Genomic DNA, 15,560 nt, shown 5'->3' with positions numbered 1-15,560 from the left:
CCTCTGTGTTTTGCTGCAGTAAGGAACCAGCTGGCCTGAGCTGGAATTTTATTTGGTTACTTTTACTTCCTTCTGTTAAGCAGGGTAATGGCAGAGTTTGTAATAACAGGAAAGAGAATTTCTGTAGTTGATTTAATTGTCGCATTGTGTGGCTTTATTTGAATCACACAGGACTGAGCATAAATACAATTTATATGTATCTTTTATACATTAACAAGCAATGTTGTACAATGTAAATTATTTTCAGACACCTTTTTTCCGGCTTTGAGTACAAATAACACCACCAGAGAAATGGAGCTATCTAGACTGATCAGCCTCCAAACTATTAGTGTGGACACAGTCCCACTTCAGCAGCCCTTCTTCAAATATCACTTATTTAAACTGACCAAAATGACCTTTTTACCTGGCAATTAATGCAGACTCCTCCACCTTCATAATGCCCATGGATGTTTAAGCTTTCTCGACAGCGATCAACATCAGCATCATAGTAGCAATCAGTGGCATGTCCATGGCAATTGCAGGCTAAAAAAGTAATATTGCAAGTCAGCTTTCTTTATAATGCTGGAATTCAGTAATGTAGCAGAGGTGAAAAAGAAGCTAAGATTTTTTTATGTATACATACACTCAGGTATGTTTGAGTATGCTCAAATGCACATATTTACCTGTCAACAACTAGATTTTCATACTAGAAACATGGTAAGATCATGTAGACATGAAGAAAACATGCTGCTAGGCTTATCAGAGGAGGCTACAGTTGTACCATCTCAAAACTATATATTTATGCATAAATGCAGAACTAGGAAGCTCCAGAAGAATAGTCTCAGCAGTTTTTAAAAATTATCAAAAACATGTTCAAATGCTTACTCTATTTTTCCACGTCTAAAAAATATACCTGGGCTGAAGCTGTATGCACTAAATCTTTATTTAAAATAAACAATTATATATAAGATGTACACATTTGAATAAAAAGATCTACACCAAAGAACTCTCATACTCAGCCGTAGATACAGATATACCAGCAAACTTGGCTATACATTTAGCCAGCTGCTGTCTTCTGAATGGAGAAGTTTTAAGTACAAGTTCATTCTATTTCCTGAGAATTGTGGATTCAAAAAGAAGTATGGTATTAAGAACAATAATACCACAACCAATAATAATATATTATTATTATTATCTAGAAAAAGATAGAATTAGGTGACTGAGATAACTCATTTCCCCAGTGTATGGTTGTTTATAGTCTCAGCTGTGATAAATTTACTTTAGGTGGCTTGTGGTTAGCTCCTTTCCTTTTCCCTTCTGTTAAGCCAAACAAAGGTAACAGCTGAACGCACAGTGGCTCTGAATCCATCTCTCTACATACATGTTCTGCTACACTTTTAACTCCTTCTGACAGATGTTAATATTGCAGTGCTCAGAAGAGATTGAGAGATACCTGTGAGGCTTTGCCTGCAGGCACATCAGCCTCTCAGATGCCTCAGCCTAGGAAGTTCGCCTATTGAAAACATCTGAGATACATCCACTGATATATCCACCTGTGGCCTTGTACACTCATCAGCTGGCTTCACCAATCTCCTTACATCAAGGTGGGAGACCTAAATCCCGAAAAGCCTTTGCTGTTTTACCTGTGGCAAAAAGGCCTAGCAATATAAATCCCAGAGCCAGCCCAATGTCTATGCCTTGCTTGCAGAAGAGAATTAACCTGAAAAACAGCTCCGCACTTTGAATAGTTCCTGCAAATACAGTTTGAGTAAAGGGTGATGGATTTACCCAGAAAATAATTTATCTAAATTGCTATAGATCAGTTACTTGTATCTCATCTTAGTTAAAACTAATCTCTGCCCATTGGTCGTGTAAAGCTCTGCCTGTCTCCACTGAAATCTTCTAGAACAATAATATAATTCTGAGTAGGAACCAACCATAATAGCAAGCAAACAGAATAAATCAAAGGACAGGACCATGGTTTTGCCATAAACTCATTCTATGATGTCCTTTTTTTTCTGATCCTAACTTCTTTCCTCACTGGAGAGGAACAATGGGAATTTTTTGAAAGAATGCAGGAAGCAAAAAAGGCTTTCCCAAGCATATGGGTGCTAGGTGAGCTTTTAATTACAGATGTTCCAGCACTCCAGGGAAACCTTCCCAGGAAATTCCTGAAGTTTTGACTTCATAAAGCTATGATTTCATGTTTAGGGAAATCCCTAAGGACTAGAGGAAATGGCCTCAAGTTGCGCCAGGGAACGTTTAGATTGGATATTAGGAAAAATTTCTTCACCAAAAGGTTGTCAAGCACAGGAACAGGCTGCCCAGGGAAGTGGTTGAGTCACCATCCTTGGAGGTATTTAAAAGACATGCAGATGTGGAGCTTAGGGACATGGTTTAGTGATGGACTTGGCAGTGTTAGGTTAATAGTTGGACTTGATGATCATAATGGTCTTTTCCAACATAAATGATTCTATGATTCTATCCTCCCTTCATCTGGACCAGGGGATAAGATACTCTGGAAGGCATTGGGTTCCTGAAAGCACCTTAGAACAGAAGCTAAGGGCCCTGGCCCTACTTTCTTCATGATGAGGGAAGCATATGGGAAGTAATCCTTCCAAACTCTATTCCAAGTACCTGGCACAACTGGGAGCACAACTCAGGGACAATTGATTCTCCGTGCCTTGCTGTGCTATCATACAGATAAGAGAGGGCAACCTGGATCATTCTCTGTATCCCCTCTACGCCTTTGTATCTGAACAGCTTTGGACAAGGAAGCCTTTTTCTATAAAGTGCCAACAACACAGCCAAGGCCTTGCCCATGATAGGTTGTGCCCTCCTCCCATCAGGTTCCCTTCTGGTCTGCTGACAGGAACCAGACAAGTCAAGATTGGGTTCCCTGGCCAGGTTGCGATAGCCTGTGAAGATTTTGGGGGTTTTTTATTCATATAATTCTTCAAGAAAATAAAACATTGCACAAATGAGATGCTGGTTCAAGATACCAAGTCAGAAAACGAAAGAAGAGAACATCACCCCCCCCCCCCAAAAAAAAATTTTACACCCTAAATAAAAGGTCCCTGCCTCTAGGGCCAAACCATCTGCAAGCACCTCACAAGTATGTCTTCTAACAGCAACAGGAAATTATTTGCTCTGATTATAGTAATAGCATTTTCTCTCACAGAGGAATAGAAACCCTTCAACCTCACCAAGCACCTTCTTACCACTTTGAGCCATTTGCTGACCCATACAATACTGGGAAACTCATAGCAAAAGGTTGGGCTTACCCCTACAAGTTCCCACCAACCTCTTTCAATTAGTTTCTCTCAAAGGACCTCAGGCTTCTGGGAAGCTTAACGAGGTTGCTTTAATTCCTTCACTACTGGCTGCCAGGAAAAGAGGTCTGCACCTGGCAAACACTCTCAACAAATCACCTCAAACAGCTAGGAGCAATCCATACTAAAAAGGGTATTTTTTCAGAAGTAGTTAGAAGCAAAGTTGTTTTGGCTCAGAATCTTGTAGATGATCTTTTATAAATGCATTCTTTAAAAAACATGATGTTATTTATGCTCTTTGTCGATCTCCTTCTTGGCAGAAAACATTTTCCTTTCAAAGAGAGGAATTCCAATGAGGTTTCAAATATTGTCCAAAACAATGTCCCAACATGCCTATCTCCTATCAAACATTTTAATCATCTTCCCCCCCACACCCCAACACTCAGTCTTAGTACTGCAGTTTTGATTAAACAAGCCATCTCTTTATTCCTGAAACTAATTATATAGGTACATCTCTTTGGCTTTCAAATAAGGTTCCCCTGTTAACGGTTTGTACCCACTGGCTATGCTACTCTCAGGAATGGCAGACAAGGAAAATAAATTAGGCCAGACACAAAGGAAACTGCAGGCTGCCAACACATTTGTTCAGAATAGGATGTGTACAGAGATGGGAACGCTGCCTGTACCACACTCAATGGTTTCTGGCCAGAAGGATGGAAAACACCCATGTGTGACAGTACATACTCCTCCACCAAAAGGGGGTCCATGTGGTCATTTTCTTTAACAAAAGAACGAAACACAAGGGAGGTGGGACAAAGGTCAATGGGCTTCTCCAGCTTGACTACTCAGTCTGTGGGACTAAAGCACTCCAAACTCCCAACTACGAGCATGGGAAGGGGTGCAAGCGTGGAATTGCCAGGACTCCCCACCAGGAATGCCTTTGTGCCCGCTTATGTATGGTCAGCGAGGGGTGACCATCAGCAGGAGAGCAGAGGGCAGCTCAAGCACCCATAAGCAGTGGCAGCCTTGAGAAAAATCTCTCTGTAATCTGAACACCAGGAGGCTGGGTGATAGGGAGGCAAATTTTGAAGTTGTACTGGATGCTTATAGTCCCTGCTCCGCTGGGGGGGATCCACAATCTGTCAGCAGACAGCTATGACTAGGGAGAGACGTTGACCCAATGTACTACAAGAAGGCTTCCACTTTTTTCATGTAATATTCTCACACGAATGACTGTTTTCATTGTTTAATGAGAGAACATAAATAATATTCACCGCATCATCTGTTCCTTATTGCTGCATGGAAAGAATTTTCTCGGTAAAGAAATAGGTGTTAAAACATGCAGTGTGCTAGTTATGTTCCATGAACACGTATTCTACAGCTAATTCCCACCCTCTTGTCAATGTCCCTTTTAACCTAGCATCTTTTAGGCTACTCACGTTCACATGTGTTTGTGCTCCCAGCTGTTGCAGGTTGCCACTGTTTCTGATTATATCCAGGGCAGCAGTGATCACAGGTTTCCCCACAAGTGTTATGCTGACATTCACACTGAAACCTACAGAAATGAAAGCCTCTTATTCTGCTGAAGCTGAATTTAAAATTTTTTTCTTAATTTTATTGCAGTTCAGGACTTATGCGTAGTGTGAAAAAGACAGGACATAAACTCACATGTAAAGAGGTCAAACAGTAATACTAGAACATTTTGGAACTTTCTTAAAACTCTTCATGACTGATTAATCATGTGATTATGAGCTTATTACCACAGATTACTTATAGAGAACATTTATAATTGGATTCAATAGACTGGTTTATGAAACTTTATTCTACAATATTAAATCAAGATGATATATAACAGTTTAAGTTGTATCCTCTTTTAGCTTCAATCCAAGGCTCAAGCTTGTTGACCTACAATAAGTCGAAATGTCACCTTTATATGCATGCCTTCATCGTTTTTTCATTATGCTTTGTTTACAATAATTTTATTAGTGTTTTTAATAAACCAAGATCATAACTTCATCTTGTTATTTTTAAAACAGTGCACACTATTCATCAAGAAAATGTAGTCCATATTTATTTTGATTTAGCTGAATAGCCTACTTAAGGGGCAGGGTCTCATTATGTGCTAGGTCTTACTATCATGCATAGTAACTGAATCCAGGAGCAACAAAGACCTTGAGACTGGAGAGGCCTTTTCCAATGTTCCTCTCTTACCTATGCAGTCTAATAACCAAGGGGCAATAAAATTTTCAAGTATAACCATCCTGTTCCTGTAGATTTCACACCTTCTGTACTTAACATTTCTCTAGCATAGACATCTGGAAAGAAGGTACCCATCTGCCCACTTACTCTTCATTAAAACACAACTGAAAATATTATATTGTCCTGATAAAAGTTTGTTTCAATGCCTTCGTGCATAAGAGCAACAGCTGGCTTAAACCAGGCTTTTAAAATATGTTTTAGACAGCCTGATATTCAGTCACTTCCCTATAGCAGATGAGGCAAGGAGCCTGATCTAACTCCTTGTGAAATCAATATGGAGATCATAAACTTCACAGGGAAAGGGAATAGTTCATTCAGTTTGTTTTTATTTTTTCCAGTAATGATTGAAAGCCATTGGATCTTGGCAGAGCTCAGTTATAATGCTCAGTATCTCCAGGAAGTTCACTAACTGTTCTTGAGTTGGGCTTCTAATTCCTGCTGTTGGAAGGTGATACCAGCCCATGTTTTCCAAAAAGAACTAAGGGTTTCTAAGAAATTATTCAATCTGCCAAACTCTTGTTTCAATTAAAAAGAAAAATCTAAGTAAAGACTTTTTATTATTATATTTCACATACAATAGCTCTTGACATGTTTTCTTGTCATTCATTAGCAGATTCTAGTTTTTTAAATATAATGAAAAATCCCTGTAAGACTATACCATTTTATAATAAAAAAAGGTCATTTGAAAACATTCATGTATTGTTTTTCTCATATTAAATTAATGTTATGCTCAGTTTACTTACTGGTATTTGTTGTCAGCACTCTTTGCATTACATACTTCAGCATGGCCATGGCAAACACATCGACCACCAATACTGATGTCCTTTATACTGTAGTAATACTATGGAACAAGCACAAGAAGTACATATAGTCTTTCCTTACTTGTACTATGTCAGAAATATCAACATCAGATTGTTAAATCTTGTGTATAAGAATTTTAAAGGCATGACTTTACAAAAGGCCAAAGTCAGGCAGCCAATGGTTAAAGCTCTGTTGATGTCTATGTCTCAGTATGAGTACCAGCAAATCAAAGTCAATACCCATGGCATGCCTGACAGCAACAGGCTTGTGCAGCTCACACCAAATGCATATTGCTGTAGCTCTCCGTTCCCCAGTAGCTACACAGCCCAAAGCTTGTTCAAAGCCAGCTTGAGGATGGAGATGTAAACTACTGTCAAAGCATCGATTTCTGAGACTGTGGTCTGCTCAACAAACAGGACATGCTGGTATGGGCAGTGCAGTTTCCCCATTCAGTCAGACATCGTCACTAAACACTAGAAAGTGACCGAAATCACCAGCTTGGTCAAAATCATGCCTGACTCAAGCTGGATTTGAAATTGAGACCTGAAGTTGAACGTGTCTCATCCTCACGCCTTGCAGGCTTCCAGGCAACAGAAGATAAAAATGTAATTGGCTCAACTCAGTGAAAATATCATTACTGTATACATATAAATAGTAACTTCTGCATACATTTTTGTAGCTCAGAAGTTGTTTCCTTTCCCCTTAGAGCACTAGGCAGAACAGAGAGATGGTTGTAAATCTTTATCTCTGTGAACCCTCAGAAAAACTAAAGAGGTAGATTTAATGTCACTGGAGGATGAAGAGAAAAAGGGTCAGAACGTTATGCAGGTACATCTCCTGTGCTCACTCTATCCACATTACATCCCCTCTAAGTGATATACACAGACTCTCTCAGTGGTGATCCTTCCCCTCTACTCAGCACTGGTGAGGCCACACCTGGAGTACTGGTTCCAATTCTGAGCTCCCCAGTACAAGAGAGATAGTAACATACTGGAGAGAGTCCAGCAAAGGGCCACAAATATAATGAAGGGATTGGAGCATATCTCCTATGAGGAAAGGTCAAGAGAGCTGGGACTGTTCAGCCTGGAGAGGGCTCAGGGGGGAACTTATCAATGCGTATAAATACCCAAAGGAAGGGTGCAAGGAGGACAGAGCCAGGCTCTTCTCACTGGTACCCAGTGACAGGACCAGAGGCAATGGGCACACACGGACACACAGGAGGTTCCCTCTGAACATCAGGAAACACTTTTTCACTGTGAGGGTGACCAAGCACTGACACAGGTTGCCCAGAGAGGTTGTGAAGTCTTCCTCCTTAAATATACTCAAAAGCCGTCTGGACATGGTATTGGTCAACTGGCTCTAGGTAGCCCTGCTTGAGCAGCGAGGGTTGGATCTAAGGACCACCAGAGGTTCCTTCCAACCTCAACCATTCTGTGATTCACTTCAGATGCATATACACTCTCTACTTTTATGTAGGTGAAGTTGGCTGGCACAGACGAGATGCTTGCCCAAGGCAGAGAGCTTTTCCAAGTAGCTCTTTGCCCTACCGCAGGTGGGATATACAGACTAGGAAATATTTTTTGCCTTCTGAACTATCTCTACTCAAATATACACATTCATTTCTAACTGTGCATACCATTTTCACACTTTAAGTAAAACTTCCAAGTAAAAACTTTCAAGGAAAATCTTTCAGTGTTTTCAGCACAGCTAGAAAGGATCACTGTGACTCTCACCAACATATTTGACAGTGGTTTTTGAGAGAAGAGTCTTCACAACCCAGTCTATAGTTTTATACAGCTTTGCAGGGCTATGCTTTACTACTAACAGTAACTGTACTGTCACTGGTCAGTAATAAGTCAAATTAGCTATAGGCCAAAACAATTAATAGGCCAAACTGTCACAGTGTAGACATAAAACATACTCTATATAATTCAGTGTGTCATGAACTCAAACCATTTACAGGGGAAGCCAGGCAGTTACTTGGATAGGAGAACAGAACTGGTCTGGTTTTCATCTGTTTCTATAATAAGTTTAACACAAAGATTCTCCTTAAGAATCTTAACTATTTCCTAGACTTGGAAGGTGTCTACAATAAAAACTTGTGCTCTCTTAAACAATTTAATAAAGTACTTGACATTTCATTCATCTATCTTATATCCCATGGCTATGATAACATCGGAAGTTCCTTACAATAAAGCTGTGCTGCTTGCCAAGCAAACTAAATGCTGCCTTTACATCTGTCTGTGAGCAACATCTTAAAATTCACTTAAGACAATAACAGTACTTACTGGGAGTGCTATCAAGTAACTGGAATAGTTTTATGTTTTTTGATGCAGAAACCCTCACACACATTTGTGCAGTGCCTCACCCCAAGGTTTCCTCCAATTGTTACCGAATCTTCATTTTAAATGAAAAGGTTAAAAATAACAATACAATATGAAGTCTGCAATCTCTCTAAATATATGAATTTCTATGCCATGTTCCCTTGAGGGAACTGAATTTCCTTAAATTTCCCCACTGAACGGGAGTGGGACTTTGGCTTTCAAGCTCTTGGAGAGCCCAAAATCCACTGAAAATACCTAGATATCTCTAACTATTTGTGGAAAGATAGTAATTTTTTAGTATACCCTTTGATTCCTGCTCCTTCAGAAACTTAGGTACTGTTTCCTGAAAATCTTTCTTTGACTAAATAAGGAAAGTAGTGTCAAATAAAGCTGAAAAGATTTAGTTCCTCAGTTCTGCATAAGATAGTTTAGAAGATTTCCGCTTTGGCTCATTATAGCTCCCGTGATGCACCCAACTTCCTTCCATATTTGAAAACAGGGAAAGAAGACGGTCTGTTACAAAATCATTAATCATTACTTTCCCTCCATAAATCTGTTCTGACCCAGTCACCTTCTTGTCTCAAGCAAACCTAGAGAAAATATGGGGATTTAAAGGTGGGTCACTGTCAATTTTGATTGTTAGGATGTTGCAAACTTAAAACATTCATATCATGTTTCGTCTCTTAACATGCTGAATATGATTGGTGAGACTATCTCGGTGAAAACAGTACTTACTCTACGGGTTACAGTGGGGTCTCGTTGAGCTTTTGATATCAAGTGTCCAAGAAGCGTATTAGTTCTGAGAAAATGAAGGCGGATGTTTGTTGCTTTTGTGAACTCTCGAAGACTAGACGAATAAGTGAAGTTTTTTGCTCCTGGGCGGCCATTTACCAAAGATACTACAATCTAACAAAGAAGTAAGCACATTTTTTGTTAAAATATATCAGCTGCAAATGTCAGTAGTGGCACAGAGCAACATTAATAAAAGAATCCAAAAACTTACTATCGTTTCTGAGCATATTCGCAGTAACAACTACGTATTTCATACTGAAGCCAGGACACTGGGAAAAATAGTGTTGTTAGTCTTGGACCCTCCCGAATTCTCATTACCCATATGGCACATCACAGAAAAAAGTGCCTCTATAACACACACAAAGTACATGTTTTAGTAGGAAAAACAATAAGAATAGTTGCAAATAGTTATATTAACAGTTGATAGTGTCAATGGGAGTTTTGCCTAAGTAAAAACATCAGGTTTTGGCTCTTTCCCAAAGCACATTTATTTTTGGGTTAAGGCACAAACATTCCTGGAAAATATTATTGTTACCAGGTCCAGTGCCTGGGAGCGTATTAATGGTCTTTTGGAAGAAAGTACACAGTGTTGCTTTAGAAAATCCTCTCACATTAAAGCAGGTTTATCTGACTTTCAAAACAAGGGCTCCGGTACTTTTTTATTTTTTAAAGAAACAGATGCCAGCAGCCCAGCAATCATGAATCTCTATTAAATTAACAATCCAGTGTGCATGTACAGGACTGAGTAAGAGACTTTCATTTGTTTATAACTGACCAGATTTCTATTTTCAATCGGCTCCTATACTCTGAAACACATAACAAGGGAATGGTAACGGTTCTGTTGCAGCAGCGTTCCTTTAGGAAAAGTCACACAGCAGGTAACAAGTGTTGTCATCAGCAGTGTTCTTCTATGGAAATTATTCTTTACAATATTTTATTAGGAAAATTTTACAGATATGTTAATAAACAAATTCTATAATATGAAACTACAACCCCAGGTCCATATGCTCAAAACTCCGGATAACTCTTGAGGACTTCAGATCTGATTCTAACCACATCAGGCCTAACAGGAGAATGTCAGCAGGAGCCATCAGCACAGCCTGGAGTTTAACATTCATTCAAATAACACAAGCCACAGTTCTGCCTAGCAAGGAACAACGGCTAAAATCAGAGCAACATTCTCCAAACACATGTATTATATTATAAATGTGTAGCATTTTATATATCTTTTCTTAAACAGCTACTTATTATTGAATGGTAAATATCTGTTTCTACAGCCTTTACTCCCATGAGCAATTCTGATGCAGTAAGTTCTGCTATGTACACTGGAAGTGTTCAGAAAATGTGGTCAACACCTTCAAATGCATACGGCTAAAGTGAGGTACCTAAATCATGATAAAAATCAACACAGGTGGCTCTGAGCAGCCCCTACCCCCACAGGAAATGGTGAAAGTTAGGAGGAGCCAGCTCGCCTCCAAAAATCTCAACAGCTACTTAAGTGCTTGGTTACGGACTTATTAACGTAGATTCAAGCCGTCATAGCTGAAAAATTACTTCCAGTTCTAGGTTTTTATTGAAACAGTAAACTTCTGAAACCAATGCTGTTTGCTTCCAGCATTACACGTTACTTTCCTAAAAACACTTACCTCTCCATTTTCTAGAGGCAGGATGCGAGAGTACTCTGTGGTGCAAAGGACATCGCTGTCCCTCCTCACTGGAAGGTTAGCTTCCTTTCCAAAGTGCTCCAAGCAATCTGCTTTGGAGTCTAGTCAAGTAAGAACAAAATTATTTTTATATGTGAAAATAAACACTATCATTCTAATTTAAATTAACGAAGAAGTATCCCCTGTGCTTTCAAGTAAATTCTCCCCCGTAACTGAATAATAACAGTGATTGTGTCACTCAGCATAAAAAAAATGGAAATTCCTAAAAACAAATTATTTCTCGTCCTAAGCAGTTCAGTGGTGCCTGACAAGACATGGCACAATATTTCTCATACCACCATAAAAAAAAGCTATATATGTACCCCAAGATTTTGCATTTGTAATTCACTTTGATTTTTGCAAGTTACTCCAGGGTCCCATGGGATGAAGGACACTGTAGTTCTGACATACCCCAAAACCAAGACAAACAAAACAAAACAAAAATTCCCAGACTGAAAAATATTCATGTGCTGAGTTACACTTTCAAAATATCATAGTCATTTTTAGTTACACTCTTGTCACTAATTTATTGTGGATAACTAAGACAAGAGAAATGTATTTGATGTTCACTGTCTTCACTGCAGTTGAAACCTTTAGCGAGCCCTATGGTCTGATTTTCCTGCTACTGGGCAAGTGATTGAAGAAACCTGTCCACAGAAGAGCAGTGATGAAAGGATTGATACTCACGAGCAAAAAATTGCCAGGGAGTGTAAGTTCTTCCAAAGTCCACTGATCTTTCTAAGATCCAGAGATCTGGACGAGGAGAATTTGCAAACTTGATAATGATATAGGCAACATGGAAGAGCTGGTAACAGAATATATATAGATCTTATCAGGAGCTTTTAATGCCAATAAACACCTTTTCTTTAGTGTACCGTGAGATGGTTATCCCCTGCAGTTTCATTCCCATTAAAATAATAGGTCAGATTCTCAGCTGGCTACATCACCTGGCAATGTGCTCCAATACATTAAGAAAACTGCAACAGGACTGTGTTAAATGCCACCATCTTTTGGAACAGCTCTATTTTGCACATGACTGATTGCTTTGGTGTGTTAAGGGTATAGTACTTAATCTTGAAAAGTTAGCATCTCAACACATCATTGAACTAAGATACCTTTGCAGCATCCTGGTACATCTGTGTTGCATTCCAATCATGTAATTGTGCTTGTAGTCAAGGAAAATCACAATGATGTAAGAGAAAATGCACACTCTTTACACTGGGACTCCTTTGGTTGCCTTTGATAGTAATCTAAGCCACTTGTTCCCTCACTTTAAGAATATTTCTAGATAATTTTGCCACTGGACAGGCTTTCCAAGTAACAGAAGTAAGCCACCCCAGAGTTTTGTGGGTATCAGATAACATGGGAGAGATTCTTATGACTGGTAGCTCATTCACTGTCTGAAACAGCTCAAAGAGCTTCATCAGCTCAGGGTTCCCAAGGCCAAGAGTCCCATCTGGCTTCTTTAGGTGCTCATTGTGTATCACAGCAACAGACCACAGAGACAGAAAGCTCCCAAACATTAGAGCAAAAATGGATTTGACAAGAAAGGAAATCTTACTGTAAGCCTCTTGGGATAGTCCACAGTCATAAAAATCAGAACATCAGTAAAATTACCTCTACACTAAAGGATGAACACAGATTGATTCTAAGGGTCATTTAGAATTTAAACAACCACAACATGGATATGACCTGTCAATAAAAGTGATGCAATATGGAGGTACAGTCAATATTCAAGTGAAGCTGCACCAGAATTTCTCACTCAACAACCTCAACTCAGAATCATCTGCTTGCAAGAGATTCTTTCTTTGGTGGGGGAGGCAGGGAGTTAAGTCAACGGTCTGTCAAGTAACTGCTGCCAGAGCCCTCACATCAAATACGCCCATGCAGTTTATCTTTGCTCAAACATCACATGTGTCATAACCCTGAAGCTAATACTTTGCAAAGGTTATTAGGCCCCAAACCACAAGTATGTACAAGCTCCCAACCACCAACTGGGAACAGCACCTGTTGCCATGCCTGGCCCATTCAGCTAAGACCAATTCAATAGCTGTCATACCAGCTGGGGCCACCAAGAGCCAGATGCAAACAGTGAACAATGCAGTGGAGCAGATACCTGGAAATACTTGTCCCTAACCAGTACTGCACATGCCAATCCCATGGCCACATGCACATTGCAGTCATATGGCTACGTGCAGCCTCAGTCTTCACACATCTACTTCAGACATCAGCTTCTGAATACCAAAAGTATTCATAGAAGACAGTAAAACCTTCTCACAGAGAAATGGGAGGAATTCAGGGACTTCATGGAGCATGCTCTCATGATAATAACCTCACATCCCAGAAGAAAAAAAAAATGAAGCTTTTTCGTTGTGCATTCACTTAATTCAGCATGTACAACTATCCAGGGCAACTGCCTGTTCTATACACAACAAGGCATCACTGCAGCAGATGTCATACCTTCAAACCTATTTCAGAAACTGTTGATTTGCTGAATGTTGCTTACCTAGGTCAGTGGAGAGATAACTGGGGAAAAAAAACATTTCACGTTAGTGTTGGAATTTATCCTGCCTACTTAACACAGCTTGACAAGCGCCAACTTCACCTCCTGTGATACTAAATTAGGTACCTAAGTAGCCTGACGGTATCTACATATGGAAAATTACTTACTAGACAACAGTGTCAAGCAAAGTAAGTGGCAGCCATTCTGTTGACAGAACCCAGAACTATGTGCAATGACTGCATAGGTGGACTAATGCCCTTAAATCACCAACAAAAAGTCTCTACGCTGATTGTCAGAAATAGGTGAATACTTTGGAGACTGTGGCAAGATTTGCTCTTACTGAGTTTCTGATGCGCTTTACCTAAGTAACTTCTGCTACTTGACTGGCAAGTTTCAGAGTAGGGATATTGGCCATACAGACATATGTCATCCAGTATGGCCATTCAATGCGAAGATCGGTATCCTCCCAGGAAAGCATGATAGTTCTGAAATTCTTAAAAAGAAGTGCTTCATGTTCTTGCTTTTGGCCAGCTGAATCTCTCAAGGGGCATTGCTTCCCCTATGCTTTATGGTCTTTGGGAGTCCCATCCTTATATGCATGTTAACAAGTGTGGATAGCACACTGTGTATTGATTGACACAGACTTAATCAAGACAAATGGTTTAGAAAGCTCAAGAGAAAACAAAGGAAGCATATAGAAAAGGTCCTGCCTTCTCCAGGGCCCCACTGCTTGTGGTCACATTGTGGAATCATTACAACAATGACCTTCTACCTACTCTCCAAAAAAGCAGACGACATCTGCTTCAGCTTGTCATAGTTATTATATTCTTTCACTCAGATGCTACTCAAAGTGCTGACACAGCCAGTCTCATCTCGTCTCTTGTAACAGGTGATACCTTCTCATAAGTGTAAGCAAAATAGTAGCAGTGAATTCCATTTCCACAGTGCTTCCACACTGCTGAAGAAACATGAGACGAGCTCACTTATACAACAGTGTCACACTGGGCTACAACCTTTCATAAGCATCTAAAGAAAAAAGCAGCCAAAATGAAGGCACACAAGAGTAACGCAGCTGAATCAGCATGTGGCACCCGTCAAACACCTGTATGCCACATCTACTGTGCAACTGTGGAATTTGCTTAAGCGTATGACTACTCAATGCATGTGAAGCTGAAGTACACTCCAATATGTGTTTTTTGTCAGGAACTCTGCAAGTCTGCCAATGCTTGAAGAACTGTCTCCCAGCACCACACTTTGCATACTTCCATGCAAATCACAAAATGGAAGAAAAAATGTATGGCAACTTCAAACTACTGTTGCATATGAAAACCTTCAATTCACACGTATCTCTCCTTACATCTCATACTTCGAAATACTGCTTGGGTTTGTACAGTCACATTCAGAAAGGGGAAAGGGATACATCTCGATAAAAATTAAATTAGTGTTAGTTAATGACAATATATCACCAAAACTTAGTCACCAACACTATCATCTGTCCTGCCAACGATTTGGTTCTGACCTGGATCAAGGATGCAGAATAGCACCTGAAAATCCAAATTTCCACTACGATTGAATACTGACCAAGTTGATGAATGGTCTCTCTTCAGATCTGATGAGGCAACAATGGAAGAGAAATAATCCTTGGCTTACCAAATAAATCCTAACTAAAGATAGATCCTAACTGAAGTAACCTTGCTGATGTAAGATCTAGAAAAGCAGCCATTAAAACCAATTTTAAGTACATATTCTATGCTGGCATTTCACTAATTTAAATCTTGAATCCATTGCATTGATAGAAATAAGACCTACCCTGAAGAAAAGGCATAACAAACTCAAAGCAATGTTTTTCTTCAGTCATTCAGTTTGGGGAAAAAAGGAAGTTAATTTCTTCATTTTTGAAAAAATGTTTATTTGGTTGCTTTTAAGT

At 39.6% G+C, this 15,560-nt stretch overlaps 1 protein-coding gene across 1 annotated transcript in view; it reads right to left on the bottom strand.

The window, feature by feature from the left end:
• The window catches only part of LAMA3 (laminin subunit alpha 3), a 121,207-nt gene that overhangs the window by 91,308 nt on the left and 14,339 nt on the right, over window positions 1–15,560 (bottom strand). The window contains exons 3-8 of the mRNA XM_069779178.1: window positions 11,818–11,935; window positions 11,074–11,192; window positions 9,371–9,541; window positions 6,254–6,351; window positions 4,691–4,806; window positions 404–522 (exon numbers count right to left, since the gene is read on the bottom strand). Coding sequence (XP_069635279.1) covers window positions 404–522; window positions 4,691–4,806; window positions 6,254–6,351; window positions 9,371–9,541; window positions 11,074–11,192; window positions 11,818–11,935 — 741 coding nt within the window. The remainder of the gene's footprint in view (window positions 1–403; window positions 523–4,690; window positions 4,807–6,253; window positions 6,352–9,370; window positions 9,542–11,073; window positions 11,193–11,817; window positions 11,936–15,560) is intronic.

Source organism: Haliaeetus albicilla, chromosome 3 (genome assembly GCF_947461875.1).
Source record: "Haliaeetus albicilla chromosome 3, bHalAlb1.1, whole genome shotgun sequence".
NCBI lineage: Eukaryota > Metazoa > Chordata > Aves > Accipitriformes > Accipitridae > Haliaeetus > Haliaeetus albicilla.
This window is presented reverse-complemented; position numbering and strand designations above follow the sequence as displayed.